This window comes from Falco biarmicus, chromosome 7, assembly GCF_023638135.1.
Source record: "Falco biarmicus isolate bFalBia1 chromosome 7, bFalBia1.pri, whole genome shotgun sequence".
NCBI classification, from domain to species: domain Eukaryota; kingdom Metazoa; phylum Chordata; class Aves; order Falconiformes; family Falconidae; genus Falco; species Falco biarmicus.
This window is the reverse complement of record NC_079294.1, coordinates 72,645,042-72,660,305: the sequence shown is the minus strand read 5'-3', so window position 1 is coordinate 72,660,305 and position 15,264 is coordinate 72,645,042. Positions and strand designations below refer to the sequence as shown.

Here is a 15,264-nt window from a genome sequence, read left to right as displayed (position 1 = left end):
TCCATGCAATGGCTCCCTGCAGTGCTGAACCACTTGCTCATATACATATACATAGGGTGTATATTCACACATATAACGTATACATGTATACACATCTTTAATTTCCATCCAGGATGGCTAAGCAAAGTACCTTTGCAAAATGCTTGCAGACCTGTCTGGGCTCATACAGGAAAGCAAAGTAAAGAGGCAGGAGCAAGCACCAGCCATGTGCACCAACACCAGAAGTAACCCTTTTCCTTTACGTTTACATACATCACTGGAGACATTAAAGGAAAAAAACCCACCATAACTAATCACATTTTCTCTGTCTCTCCACAGTATAAAATAAGTGACAATAACAATTTCTGTGCTATAAATAAGGGAATACCTCTCACATCTGAAGACACTGAGGACAGATTTGGAAAATATCTGCTGCCTTGGAAACAATTTGTTCAAATTCCTGAGCTCAGTAAGACACCATCAACCTTGTCACTGAGCAGACAAGCTGGGCATTGCTCCTTGGGCAGCAAAACAAAATGCTCTCAGCAGAGACATTTAATGGACAGCACTCACATTTTGTGCCTGGAAAAGCCCCAGGGACAGCAGAAACCTTTAAAAAGCCAAGATTTGTCAACTGCTACCACCAGAGCTGGGTGTAGTCACTGTCCCACAAAGGCTTCTTGTTCTCAGGCTCTTCTGTTCCCCACCAAAAGGTGACCATGGTGCAGCACAGCACCTATCTGGCATCCACCCAGCACCCAAGCCCAGCATGTAGAATCCAGTATGGATTCCCCAGCCACCACAAAAGTCAAAAGGGTCTCAGTAATGGTCCTAAAAGTAAAATCTGTATTTTGCCTGGAAGAAGGGAGGAGGAGAGGAAACAAAATCCCTGCTAGAACATTAATTCCTCATTCTGTGACTAGAAAAATACAGTGTCCTATTAACTACGCACATTAGGGATGAAAAGTCTGCGGCTCAGTTATGGATATTGAGGTCCTCATGGAAGCCTGGACAGTAGCAGTACAATCTTTGATCAAAAACATTAGAGTGCTATGTTATTATACTATTTGAATAAATATACATAGTGAAAAAGGAAAGAAACAGCTTTCAGAAGACATCCTTCCTTCATGCTTTATAAAACGTGCACCTTGATCTTCAAGTTTAAGAAAAAAGATACAAAACCCAATAGCAGCTACACTGGTGCAATGTCAGTGAAAGATAAAAGAAATGGTATTAAGAAAGTCAGTTGTTCTCTAATACTGTATAATGCTGAGCATCATCTGGGTTCGCTATGGTTGCATGCGAGCTCGAATACCTGGTCCCTCCCTGCTCAGGTCTGACACAGGATTATGTTTAGATATATAGACATAAAGATACCTGTCTAGATAATTACCCATAAAATCTAGATATCCAGATATCTAGGGATTCATAATCTCAGGATCCAAATATCTATAAAGTCTAAATCTCTAGATACAAAATATCTAGGTATACATCAATAGAGGAAAAAGTGAAATCCTAAAAGGTCAGTGAAAGAAAACCAAAGAGAAAGATAAAAATGGAAGGGTGTGAATAAGAATGAATGGCAAAACAAAACAGCTCCCCCAAAAAGAGATGGCAAGGAGGGAAGGAAAAGAAGATGGGATGCTTGTATGTGTAGGTTCAATAGAATGCCCCCTGTAAGGCAAACGCTCCACCCACAAAGGCAGTGCTTTAGTTACCATTTCCCTCCTGGAAACAAAATAGCTGCTAATTCTTAAGGGTGTGGAAAAAGGCAGCTTTGCATAAACCTTCTTCAATAACTAACCCATTTTTCTGCAGTCTTCTCAGGTCAGAAATAACAATATTTATCATTCAAGCATAGTAAGCTGGACTTCAGGATAACAAAATATTTGCTGAAGATAGCAAATAACAAAACATAATATTAAACTCTGCTACCCATATGGCCAATCTGGGTATTTCAGAAAGACTCCAAAGTGAAAATATTGAATATTTCAGCATCAGAGAAACAGATGAACAAGTCACCATTTGACACAGAGCCTGAAACTGTAAAATATCCCAAGCTGAAGAATAACAGCATTTTGAAAGCGCTGGTGAAAAGCATTTGGTGCATGAGCCTTGCTGTGTGACTCCTTTGTGCCACTGCTGCCGGCGGAGGCCTGCACAAATTCTTCCCACATTAGGCATCATCTGTAAAATCTCTGTGCGCTGCTCCCTCTCTAACCCCTTCATGCACTGGGGAGGGAAGAATGCAAGGTGAAAAAATCCTGGCTGCTGCATTGGACACCTACCCCAAACACAGAACACACAGGAGATCAATAATAACTGCATATATTATAGGTTAAAAACGATCAGAAGTGAGTAATGAGCAGAGTCCTCCCTCTCCCTGTCATATAAATCCATTTTTCCGATATAAAACCCCCAGAACCACATGACACAAGATAATTACTTAAAAATCAGTATATTGGGAACTGAACATCATAAACCAAATCAGATTCTTTTTTTTCTAAAGTCCATTTTAATGAAAATTGGTTAACTTTCATTATACTGTTTCAAGCAGGAAAAAAATCTGAATATACTCAAATTTTATCTCCCAATAATACTGTTCCAAGTAGGAGCAGGGAAAAAAATCCTAAAAGGGAATATACTCAGAGTTTACCTCCCATTAATACTGCTCCAAGTAAAAATATGAATATACTCGACTTGAAAGTGTCTTTTCTCATAGGCGAATACTTGCACTATAATTTGCTGCATGAATAGAGCATCCCCTTACCCCAGCTATACACCACAGGAGTTAAGAGAGGGGGATCTGCCGGCAGAGCTGGATCCTACCTGAGATTACTACAGGTCTTGCACACATCCAGCCAAATTGCTTGGGAGCAGCAGTGGAGGATGCACGCACATTTAGCTTTAGCATTGCTGCATTGTCTGATGCCACTCGATTATACTGAAAGCCCAGGACATGCCTGATTCTTCTAGTTAATTGATTTCTTTTTTAACTCCACTCAATAGCTCTTTGTTTAACTCTGGAAACATTCAGCAGCATCTACTGAAATTTTGGCAGTGCAGTATCATTTTCACTCGCACCTAACAGCGGCCAGCTCTTCAGTTGCTGTTGCTGCAAAAGCTTAATTCAGTTGGAGGGAAGCTGTACATGACCACAAAGTCCCATAAAATAAAAAAATTCAGTATCTTTTCAGTTGCTGCTTACATTTTCCTCTAATAATCCAACAATCTACAAAAGAAAAATAACATCTTTTAGACTTCTAGACCTTAGGACTGAAGCTGTAACTTCCCCATACAAGCAAAGCACACATACAGTGTAACACTTCTCCAGAAATTAAAAAGCAATTGCGCTTGCTGTTCCTAAGGTTTCTATGCAAACCACCGCCTACTGGGAATGCAAACAGCATTGCTGCCACTACAAAAGGCTAGCTGCAATTTTTTCAAAAGCAATTCAAGCAATCAATTCCTTTTTTTCCCCCGGCACAGATGTTGCAGATGCATATGAGCTGTGAAGGACAGGAACAGCTACCCTCCACCACCAGCAGTGCTCCACACCCTGTCACAGAAATATTTCTATTTTTTTAAAAGCAATTGAGAAATGCCCATTGGGATATTCAAAGATGCATGTAAACAGCTGCTTAGAAAACATGTCTGATTTTTGTAGCTGCCATTGCAGCACTTCCTGTGACAAATGAGATGTTGAGAAAGTTACAGATGATAAAATGATTTGGTGCAGACTCCTTTAGAACTAGGCTCATCCGATACCTGTCTGGGGACCTTTGGGCACACCTGAGCCAGGGAGAAATTTACTACTACTGCATTTTTGCTGAGAATTGGAGAAAAAAAAAAAGTAACATGGTATAATAAATTAACTTGCATTCAAACCTCCCCAGGAAAGCTGAGGCATGACTTACGTTTTCTTCTGCACCAAAGAGAGGAGGATGCTCACATGCCACATAGCCCACCAGTGCAGGGTGATGACCCCAGGGAGGGCTGGGGAGCAGCACACCAACATCCCACCTCTAAAGGTTTAAGTCTATGGAAACAAGCTTGGCTTCCAATATGAAGTTCATTTGGATGTTTCTAGCTAATCTAATTAAAGAGAAAACAGGGTCTTAAAACATTGTCTTAACTTCACATGAACAAGTTACCTACCCGTGGGGTAAAACAGCCCTGTGCCTAAACCACCGTTCTCCAGGTAGACCACTAAGTGAATCACAGAACCTTCTGGGTTAGAGGGGACCTTCAAAGATTGTCCAGTCCAACTGCCCTGCCACGGGCAGGGACACCTCCCACCAGCCCAGGTTGTTCATTCCATCCAGCCTGGCCTTGGGCACTGCCAACGACGGGGCACCCACAGCTGCTCTGGGCAGCCTCCCCCAGTGTCTCACTACCCTTGCCTGAAAGCCCTGTGATAATGATATTTTGGGGGGGGGTTTAATCAAACCTTTAACTGTGGCTTTTGGAGTTAAAAATTAAGCAGAAACACTTGACAGGGAAGCTCAGCAGCAGCAAGCCAACTGAGCCCTGGGCTGTGTCACCAGCGGCATGGCTGGTGGGCTAAGGGAGGGGGCTCTGCCCCTCTGCCCTGCTCTGGTGAGACCCCCCCAGCGGCGCTGCCTCTGGCTCTGGGACCCCCAGCATAAGAAGGACACGGAGCTGTTGGAGCGAGCCCAGAGGAGGCCACGGAGATGCTCAGAGGGCCGGAGCCCCTCTGCTATGGAAACAGGCTGAGAAAGATGGAGCTGTTCAGCCTGGAGAAGGGAAGGCTCCAGGAGACCTTCCAGCACCCAAAGGGGCCGACAGGAAAGCTGTAGGGGGGGGGGGCGGGCTGTGTGCAAGGGCCTCAGTGACAGGACAAAGGGGAACAACTAAGCTGGAAGAGGGTACATTTCAATTGGGTATTAGGAAGAAATCCTTCCCTGTGAGGCCGGGAAGGTGGTGGCACAGGCTGCCCGGAGAGGCTGTGGGTGCCCCATCCCTGGCAGTGCCCAAGGCCAGGCTGGACGGGGCTGGGGGCAGCCTGGGCTGGGGGGGGTGTCCCTGCCCCTGGCACGGGTGGGACTGGGTGATCTTTAAGGTCCCTGCCAACCCAAACCGCTCCATGGTTCTATGATATGTTGCCTATAGGAAGCCCCTCCTATTCTCTTCAAAAGAAAGTACAATTTTTGGAGTAAATCGTTTGCCTGACCAGCACACTTCTTCAATGCTTTCTTAAACAATATCAGGCTTGACATTTAAATGAAAAACAAACTACTTATGTGGCACCAAAGTTATACACTCTGGGTCCCCGACGGAGCATCAACCTGAGCATAATGAAGTTTTCATCTGAAGTATTGCATGAAGTGTATCAGAGACAGAATTGAATTGCAGCACATGCAACTGTTCCTCTAGTAACTACATAAAATAATTGAATTTGAGAAGCTCAGTCTTGAAACTAAATAGCCAGAGAGCAGAATTTTGTTAAGCTTAGCTCTAGGGATACCCTGCTGAAAAAGCAATCTTCTATAGAGAAGAACTGTGCATTTCAAGAAAATGGGGGGAAGAGAAAAAAAATATAAAGAAAATCACCTTTTAAAACCAATTGGAACCTTGTTGTTAGAAAAATAAGTATGATATTTAAGTAATATAATTTATCATAAATAATATACGAATATATAAATATTATATTATCATCTATCACAAAACAGAAAAGGCATATTGCAACTATTCCAATTGCTACAAAAACCCTTGCTATTAAATCCCATCGTAAGAAAAAGAAAATCCGTAAGACTTCCATCAAATATACCTTAAAAGGACACACTTGGTCTCAGTACACACACACAGCAGCTGCTGCTGCGTACAGCTACTGGATGATATTACCACATTTAGATGGCAGTAACAGCTTGGCTGGACAGCTGTCCCCAAAAGGGCAATTTGGACAAGGCTCACAGGAGTCTTGTGCAACAAAGAAGTCACAAACAATAGCCTGATGCTATTCGGAATAGGTAAAGTAGGAACACAGTGAAGCTGCAGAAAAAAAAAATAATAGTAATTCTGCTCCACTTCCGCCCCTGCCGTGTGAGCACGATTGTGACGGCATTCCCAGGGACGGGTGGTTCAGTGCAAACGCTCATGCTACCAGAGATGCTTTGCAAGCAGGGAAAGAAAAAGAGATTAATGGGTACGAGTCAACTCTTACTCACTGTGCTCCATTCCCTAAATCAGAAGTTGCAGCATAAAGAGTTTATGCAGCTGCCTCCTAAAAGACAAGCCTGAGCTGAACATAATTTTATTTTAAATACACAGACAGAAAACAAAGGGACCAAAGAGGTGTCCGAAGGAGGGAAGAAGAATGACGACAAAGGAGGCAGGGGGTGTGTGTGTGGGGAAACACCCAAGTTTGGCATCTAAGCTTACAGAGATGTGAAAACTGCATTTCAGCCACAAATGCAAGGAATCAGAAGGTCCAGTCTGCAAACGGGTGGCAGGGTAACACGACACTTCACAACAGATCTTCTCTGAAGATCCGTTTTTTAGGAAGGGAAGAAAAAGCAGAAGTATGCACACTTTATCTTTAAGCCTGTGTGATTTGTGACTATTTGGGACTGGTGCTGGCAGAGCAGAAGAAATTCTGGATTACTCTCACTTTCTCCAAGAGACCTGGAGGCAGCTAGAGAAGCAAAACAGCAGCTGTCCAGCTGCCAGAGTGAAGGAATGTAAACTTCTGTTTCAAAAGAAAAAAAAAACACCCAACAAAAACTCACCAACAAAAAAACCAGCTATGATTCAGATGAATTTTTTTTTCCCCTAAAAACAGCTGCAGATCTTGCAAAAGGAAAGCAAAGAGGCTTAGTGCATCCCTCTCTTGTACCTAATCCCAACACACACAACACACAACAGTTCCCTGGAAGAATTAAGTGGCCATCACCAAAGCAGCATTACCAGTAAACTGTCTGCACTGCTGCACTCCATCCGAGAGCCAAGCAAGCAGAATATTTACCTAATCCTGAAAAGAACCCAAAATTTAAGAAAAAACAATTCACAAAACTTCCTTCTACCTTCTCTTTCATGGAGATCTCCACCTCTGGAAATCTAAGCTGGACTGAGGTGCTCTCTGTGACAGTAATTAAGACAACTATAAAGTGGACCTTAGTCTAACAAGATGCATTAAAAAAGCATACCAAAAACCAAACAGGCATACAAATGTTTCAAATAAACAGCAGCATTGGAGGTGGAATGCAATAATTTTCATTAAATTAGTTGGTTTTTTAAATTAACATGGTCACCTAATTGGGTCATTGCAGTAACATCCATTAACTGTAGGCTACTGGAGCCTGGTCTAGTATTTTCTCATCAACTCCAGCAATAAACAGCTCCACAATCTCTTGCACAACAGCAGGAGAAACACTGGCGAGTGCAAGAATGGGAAGCCTGCTTTCCTGTGTGCTTTAAAATAATTATCACACAGTTTCATGCAGACTGTCAAAAAAGGAAAAAAAAAGCCTCTTCAATTTCTTTACCTTGTTTGTTATACAGCTTTGTAGCTTTTCAGGACAAAGCCCATCCAGAATTACTTTAATCATTTGCTAACTCCAGATTAAGTTAGGTCAACACACTCTACCTGACATGAAATCAGAAAAAAAAACACTCGTTGGCTTTGCAAAATCAAGCTCTTGGCTTATCCTTGGCTGAAATACCCACAAGCAGTAGTCCTTCCTCTGATTCCCAGTCTTCTGCAGGTAGTTGAAACTGGCCAAAGTCCTCACACTCATTAATGGAATACGGACACAGTAGATATCTCTGTCTACAACTGCCAAAAAGACCTTTCAAAACAGAAAACAAACCCCCCAAAATCTGTGAATTTTACTAACCTTTAGTTGAAGCCACTTTTTATTTTAAGAAAAGAAAACGCAGCCATCAAGCACCTCCCTGTACTGTGGCTTCAAAGAACAATGGCACAGATGAAGCTGATGCTCACGTCACCCTCATGCAGACAGGCTTTCACAAACAAAACTGGCAATTCTAACGCAAACCATTTCAAAGAGTTAAGGGGCAAGCTCAAGGCAATTTAATTAATGCATGCTTGTACCCCTCTCTTCAATTTCATATCTGTAAAGTTAATGCTGCAGTTAATCTAATCTCCTTTCACACACAGGAAAAGTCTGCATAAAGTAACTAATCACACTGGCCAAAACAAGTACTCGTGATTAGAAAATAAAAGTTTTGACCATGAAAGTTACCTTTGATCTCTTCCCCAGCCCAATGAAGTTGAGTGCACAGAAACTCCGTAAATACAACACTATCAATATACTATGTGCAATTAATTCTCTTTCAATATACTATAAAGAAAGGCCACTGATAATTCAAGAAAGGGTTTTTAATTTCCATTTTCAAACTGAAAAATCACTGAGATATACCAGTATTAAGCAACACTTGAGTGAAAACAAAGCACTAACAAATTTATCAGAAAGCTATTTGCTGTACTTTTATTTTTCCCTTTTTTTGACGCAAGTAGAATTCTATAGGCAGAAACATAACCTTCTCTTATTGCTAGTACTGTTGTTAATTTTATCAGCAGCACACAGCAGATAAACCCAGATTAGTGTCATAATAAAACCCCAACTACTTAGTTGCTTTTTTTTTTCCCACCGTTAAAAGTTTCCACACTACTATTGTGTTCATCTTACCTCAAGCACTGGTCCAGCTCCTAGAATAATCTGTTCTACTCCGCTGGCAAATCCCTTCTGGCTGAGGGCGGTGAGGTGATGAATCAGAAAGTTAGTGCTCTGTGTCTTTCCCGAGCCGCTCTCTCCCGAAATCACAATGCACTGGTTCTTTTTCCGCTGAAGCATGGCATGGTAAGCCACATCTGCCACAGCGTAAACATGGGGCTCCAGCTTTCCCAGCTGATGGTTATCGTACATCTTTACATACTTGGGGTTATAAATAGGTAGAAACTTAAACGGATTAATAACGATGAGGATACTGCCTACATAGGTGTAGATTTTTTCTTGCTTGAAGCGGTTTCTGAGATTTTCCAGGAGCGTTTTCTCATTCAAGTCCGGCAGGCTGCACAAATCATCATAGTCCTTCTGCTGCGGCTGGGGGAGGAAGCCACGCTCCACCATCCGGCGACGCTCCTCCGTCACCCGCAACCAGGACTGAAGGCTCCCATAGTGAATGGACCCATCCAAATTCTTCTCCCGCAGGAGGAAGCGATAATCCTCGCCACTGATGCGGTTCTCCAGGGCCATACGAGGCCACAGCATCATGCGCTGGACCGGGCAGTCTGTTGGGTTGAGGATCCATTCCTCCCCACCAAACTCCTTCACTTCAGCAAGGACGTAGCATTTTGTTTTCTCAAGCTGAAGTTTATTGATGAGTGAATCAATCACCTCAGCAGCCGTGGAAGTTTTCCTGGCAGTGATGGGGCAGTAGATAGTCCCTTCTGCAATGCTCCCAGGGTATATGTGCAGCGTGTACTCGCTATCTTCAAAGCGTCGTCTTCCTCCAACATCATTTACACTCATATTGGATCCTTTTCCATCAGTACCTGTGCTGCATAGTCAGGACCATCCTATATTCTTGTCAGGTCATCATGTTAGCAATGCTACAAAAAAAGCAAACCAAAATAGGTTAGGTGATTTATCTTGCCAGGGATCCCTGAAAAATCTTGACGTGTGCCATGAGATGCAATGGAGCAACTCAACTGATGATACCAATCACCTTAAGAGAAAGCAAGTGATGATTCCCAACCAACGGCTGAAAAGAGCAGGGCTTTCACACACCAAAGCTGTAATAAGGTATTTAACACACAAACGCTGCCCACACCTCAAGCTCCCCTCTACTTAAGTGTAACTACCCACAGCACATCAAGCTTTTGCTAATTTTTCCCTGACACTGAAGCATCAAAGATACTCTAAAAATCAGAGGGTAGTTCTGTATTTCATGGAGAATAAAATCAGTATTTTGTGAGCAACATACCAGACAGCCTACTAAATCAACATCAGCATCCTAATGTCAGAAGTTGCTACAGCTTTATTGCTTAATATTACCAAATAGCTTATTTAGCAGTTAGTGTCTCTATTTCCATGTTTGCATACCTCATGCCAACTTAGGGAAAGCATCACTCAGCTAACCATGGCTTTGGAAAACACCCCTTGACTTTCCCAACACTGACTTACCCATACATATAAATTACATATTTTTCAGGAGTTGTTAGAGAATTAAACCTTTCGAGATTTTGAACAGTTGCATACCATGCTTACTTAAAAAAAAAAAACCACACAAAAAACCCAAACAACAAAACTTTAAAATATCACCTTAAAGACATACTCCAACTAAAAAGAAAATGTCTTCTTTGTCACAGAATCATATAATGGTTTAGGTTGGAAAAGGCCTTTAAGATCAAGTCCAACAGTTAACCTAACACTGCTATATCCACCATTAAACCACATCCCTAAGTGCCACGTCTATTTATATTTTAAATACCTTCAGGGGTGGTGACTCACCCACCTCTCCCCAGGCAGCCTGTTCCAGTGCTTGACAACCCTTCTGGTGAAGATGTTCTTCCTAATAGCCAATCTAAACTACCCCTGGCTCAACACAAGGCCATTTCCTCTTGTCAATTCAAAGCCCTTCCTGAGCGACATTCAGAATGACTCTTGAAACACAATGATTTGCCTAGTCACAAGTCTAAAAGACAACTGAATTACTTAGTGGTCATAAGCTCCAAGTCCCCTCACAACACAAAGGCACACGCAACCCCTGCAGCAGCGCCCAACCAGGAGCACTCGCTGCTGACAGACCTGGTGCTCAGCTCCACCATCCCTGGGTGAGGACCTTGTATTGACTGAATTCACCTATTCCTACAACTGCTCTAAAATCCAGACTGTGAGAAGAATCATCAGCTTCTCACAGGTGTGTGGTATACAACACCTTCAAATTTCAGCTGCTAAAATGACCATCCCCTTCCCCTGTGGCCCTGGTCTAGATACATTACCCCACAGTCCCGTGCCAGTGAAGAGTAGCTGAAGTCCTTTCCCTTCCTGTCCAGGAGATTTTTCAACACGTTGGGATTCAAACAGCAGCACTTTTCTGCCCACCAAGCCAGCATTTTTCAGAGATGTCCACATCTGACATCAGATATGAACTATTACAGCCAACTCAATCTCACTTTTTATTTCTCTCCGACTGCTTAAAAACCACAGAAAACCAATGTCTGGTGCTGAATCATGAAATGCACAGCTAATTTCTCAAACTTACATCACCACAAGATGACAACGCTCCACCACTACCCTCCAAATGAAAGCAATTCCAGAGTTAATGGTCCTCTGTTCTCTGATTGGTTCTAACTCACTCAAGATTCCCCTTGAAGACGTTAGGAGGTGTTCCAATTACAAAGACAAAAGGTAACTACGAAGAAATGCAAAGGACCCTCAGAGCCAACATCTGGGCAATAAAATGGCAGGTGACATTTAACACCGATAAAAGTTTGTGATGCACATCCTAACATGACATATAACGTTGAGCCTCTCCTTGAGCACTGCCTTACAGGAGCAAGACCTCATGTCTGTGACAGTTCCCTGATGGCATCAACTAAACACTCAAGTACAGTCAAAAAACACGAGGTCAAAACCGACATCAGGTTTAAGGAGCTCCTGCACTGCACGTTTGATGTCTGAAGCGCATTCAGAAGCAGCATTTGCATTTCACATGGTCACCCTGTCCTTGCTCTCCTCCCCAAGTACCTAGATCCAAGACCTTCATTCCAAGCATAGCCTCCCTTATCTTCCACATTCACACAAGGCTGAGATTTGGAGATTTGTTCTATTTACTACAAAATGTGAGGTCTTAAAATGAAAAGCATTATTTTGTGTTGTTTCTCGCTCCAATATTTCATTAAGTGTATTAGCCCCAGCCATGTGCTATTCAAAGCAAATAAATTAATATATCACCGTGAAATACATCTGGCAGGGACCGACGGTGCATTTCTTGGTAGCAGGACATATATTATATACTGGGAATCACTCCAAATTCTTTCCTATAGCTTTAGTATAGGCACAGATGCAACAGGGATGATGTCAGTTAAGTGCTGGGTAGGGTTTTCTCTGTCTAGCTCTGACTCCAACACCAGCTTTTCCTTCAAGAAGCGGGGAACAGGAGGGGAACAACCACCACCACACTTAAACTAGATAATTCCTCATTGAGATTCTACTTCAAAGCTTATGAGAAGAGTGCTGCCTATTTTTATTCAAGTTATCAGAGTGTATAGAGGACTACTGACTCGCGTGAGAACTGCAAACAAGACTTCAGGTTGGTTACCTTGAGCAAACCAACCTTGCCTTCCACCTCCTCCCTCCTGTAAAATACACGCAAGCTCAATAAAACCTCTCTAAAGCATCAGGCCACTCTACCCCACCTACCCCAAAGCCTTCCTCGCTTCTCTACAGATGCTTATTCTGCTTGGACTTGGTACAGTAACAAACATCTGTGTCTCCTGCATCCAAACAACTTGAATTCAGAACTGTGAGCCAAGCATGCACCCCACAGATGCTAAAAGCCCCAGTAACTGTGAGAATGAAGAAAAGCCAAGTCCCCTCCAAAACCACTCAAACGCCAGAAGCTTCCACTAATGACTAAGAAATTTAGTGAGGTCAGAAAGCAAAGAGGTGTTAATTTGAGCCTTATAAATCACAGGAGGCATGCCACAGGATTTACTTTTAATAACACTAAACGTGTCTCGGAGTATTATGTTAGGTCAAAGAAACGTTAATGAAGATAATTGCTTGTGGTCTCCCAACCATGGTGCACATGAGCTGGGCTCTGCTCAACATCAAACACACTTCTTGCAGACAGTCATTTTCCAAAGTATTTTTGAGAAAATATTGCAATGAAATATGTGTAATTACATAATTAGCATATGTCAGGGAGAAAGGCTCTCCTAATGACAACTGTTCAAGCAGGCTGTCATATTAGCTTTTATATGACTTAAAATTAACAATACTTTTGTGTTTGGACACAAAAAATTAAATAGGAAGATGAAAAGAACAATAGAGCAAGTATTTTCCAACCTGCAAAACTTGCTCTACATACTATTTTAAGGCATTTTGCGTTGCTACATGTTTACACTTCAGTGAGAACAGACAAATAATGATGCGACATCTAAGTTATTTATACAGGCTTATAGAAAAGAAAAGCTAGTATCTTGCTGGAAGGGCACGCATGTCTCCTTACTCAAGTGGCAGATTATAAAAGGACCTGACTTGATCACCAAGCTCTGGTTCAGCTGCTTCACTCACATACAGGCATTGGCAAGGATAAAGGTAACAGTAACGGGACACTGATCCTGCGGGAGATGGAAACCCAGAGCGTACATCAGACCTCAGAGGCAAGAGCTGCTAACTCCCGTGAACACTCTGGCCAAAATTTATGGACTATGCATGCTTATTAAAGGAAAAATTTACAACGTTTTAAGTCAACATACTTTCAGCCTAATATGTTCTATATCCTTTTCTATTTTCTACATTTGAATGAAGGTTCTTACTCAAACTGACCCTGCACACTGATTTTACTCGATTTTACTATCATAACAATCTTACTTGCAATGTAAAAAGCATGCTCTCCAAACAAACACAAGGCTACAAATCAAGCCTTGTCCTCTCCTACATAACAAAATCAATTAATATTTCCAAGCAGCTCAGAAGCCCTTACAAAAATCGCGATAATAATCTGATTACCAGCAGGCTGACAGAAAAAGCATACTAGAATTATGACAGTCAACTGGGCTTTGCGCATACACTAAACTTGTAAATAGTAGTTTACTTTCACATTTCATGCAATCTTGTAATAGTTGTCCACAGTTTAATATACATAAACACTGGTAGCAAACATCCTTTCTCAAATTAAATATATATGTGACCACATATAGCAAGTGCTCTTGCATTGACAGCTGCATTTTTTTAGCAAGTGTGTTGGTTATGCTACTTCTTACTTTTTCATTCACAAGGTCAACCTCAGTATTTTAATTTTCAGAACGAGTGTAAGCAACGCATGGGAAAAAATCCAAAATAAACTGTCTACTGGAAGCATCAGTACCCATTATAAATAATTGGAGATGTCTAACGCCTGAAATCACTGACAAAGTTTGCCAAATATTAGATGATTTGGAAAAAAAACAGATTAGTGTCAGCCTTGAGGCTGCTAAAGGGGCAATTCTGGAAGCAAAGTTCACTTGGTTTTATTGTAACATCCCATAACCCAGACAAGGGACAACAAAAATAGTGGAACTTTCTCCCTGTTGCCAATCCTCAGGCAATCCTAACAAGCTTGGTTGCTCAAGACAGTCTGGATTTATCCATCCACCAGTACCTCAAAACATATAATGTGTGGGGTAGAAATTCCTGGAATAGGTAAACTTTAAAAAAAAACTGATAAAGAAATGGCCAATTTAAACACACTTCACTGCTTAGTCTGAATATATCAGCACAAGCGCTCTCCAAATTTCTCTCCTGCAGCAACAAATAGCATGGTGCGGCTGGTACCTGAAATGACACCACCACAAGATCAAAACTGATGCCAGACTGACAGATCTGTGACAGCCGAAGCTATAAAAACTACCACATCCTAGACAGGCAGAAAAGCCCATGTAGATGCTCAACATCTTGGTTATTAGTGCACAGTTGTACCTGTGAGTTCATTGGATCATTTATATAATGCTTAAGCCTTTCCTATTTGTCACCTTCCTCTTCCATGCTCACCATGTTTTTCTCTTCCCGCTGTTTGCTGATGGGAGAGAAACATCATTATTGTCGCTTAATCATCTACATCAGCCTGTCTCAAACCGCCTCATGGTGCCAGTGCAGGAGGTGGTGCTGCCTAAAATACAGATTTATGGACCCAGGTATTGGTACAGGGAAAGCAGGAGGGTGCAAAGGGTTTTGCAGTAAAACTGCATGCAAAATTTCTATACAATGAGTTTTGCTCAAAAGAATGAAACTTCTAACACAGAAAGTGTGATAGCTGTAAGTGTTATAGTGATCACAGAATGGTTTGTATTGGAAGAGACCTTTAAAGGTCATCTAGTCTAACCCTCCTGCAGTGTGCAGGGACACCTTCAACTAGATTTGTAATTGCAATTCAAATTTACTTCTTCAAAAGGGATGGTAAGCTTGGATGGGGGGAAAAAACCAACAAAAATCAGCACTCCAAGACTGTCATATACAGAAGAAAGGGGTCTTTTGAATAAATTTCAGAGTAGCTTATTTGGACTGAAACACCTAAGCAACATGCCAATGCAGT

At 42.0% G+C, this 15,264-nt stretch overlaps 1 protein-coding gene across 10 annotated transcripts in view; it reads right to left on the bottom strand.

Annotated features, from left to right (window-relative positions):
- MYO9A (myosin IXA) overlaps positions 1–15,264 on the bottom strand; it is a 184,152-nt gene that overhangs the window by 140,821 nt on the left and 28,067 nt on the right. For all 10 annotated transcript variants that reach the window (XM_056346113.1, XM_056346117.1, XM_056346120.1 and 7 more), the window contains one exon: positions 8,652–9,574. In XM_056346113.1, the coding sequence (XP_056202088.1) occupies positions 8,652–9,494 (843 nt within the window). In that variant the 5' untranslated portion in view covers positions 9,495–9,574. The remainder of the gene's footprint in view (positions 1–8,651; positions 9,575–15,264) is intronic.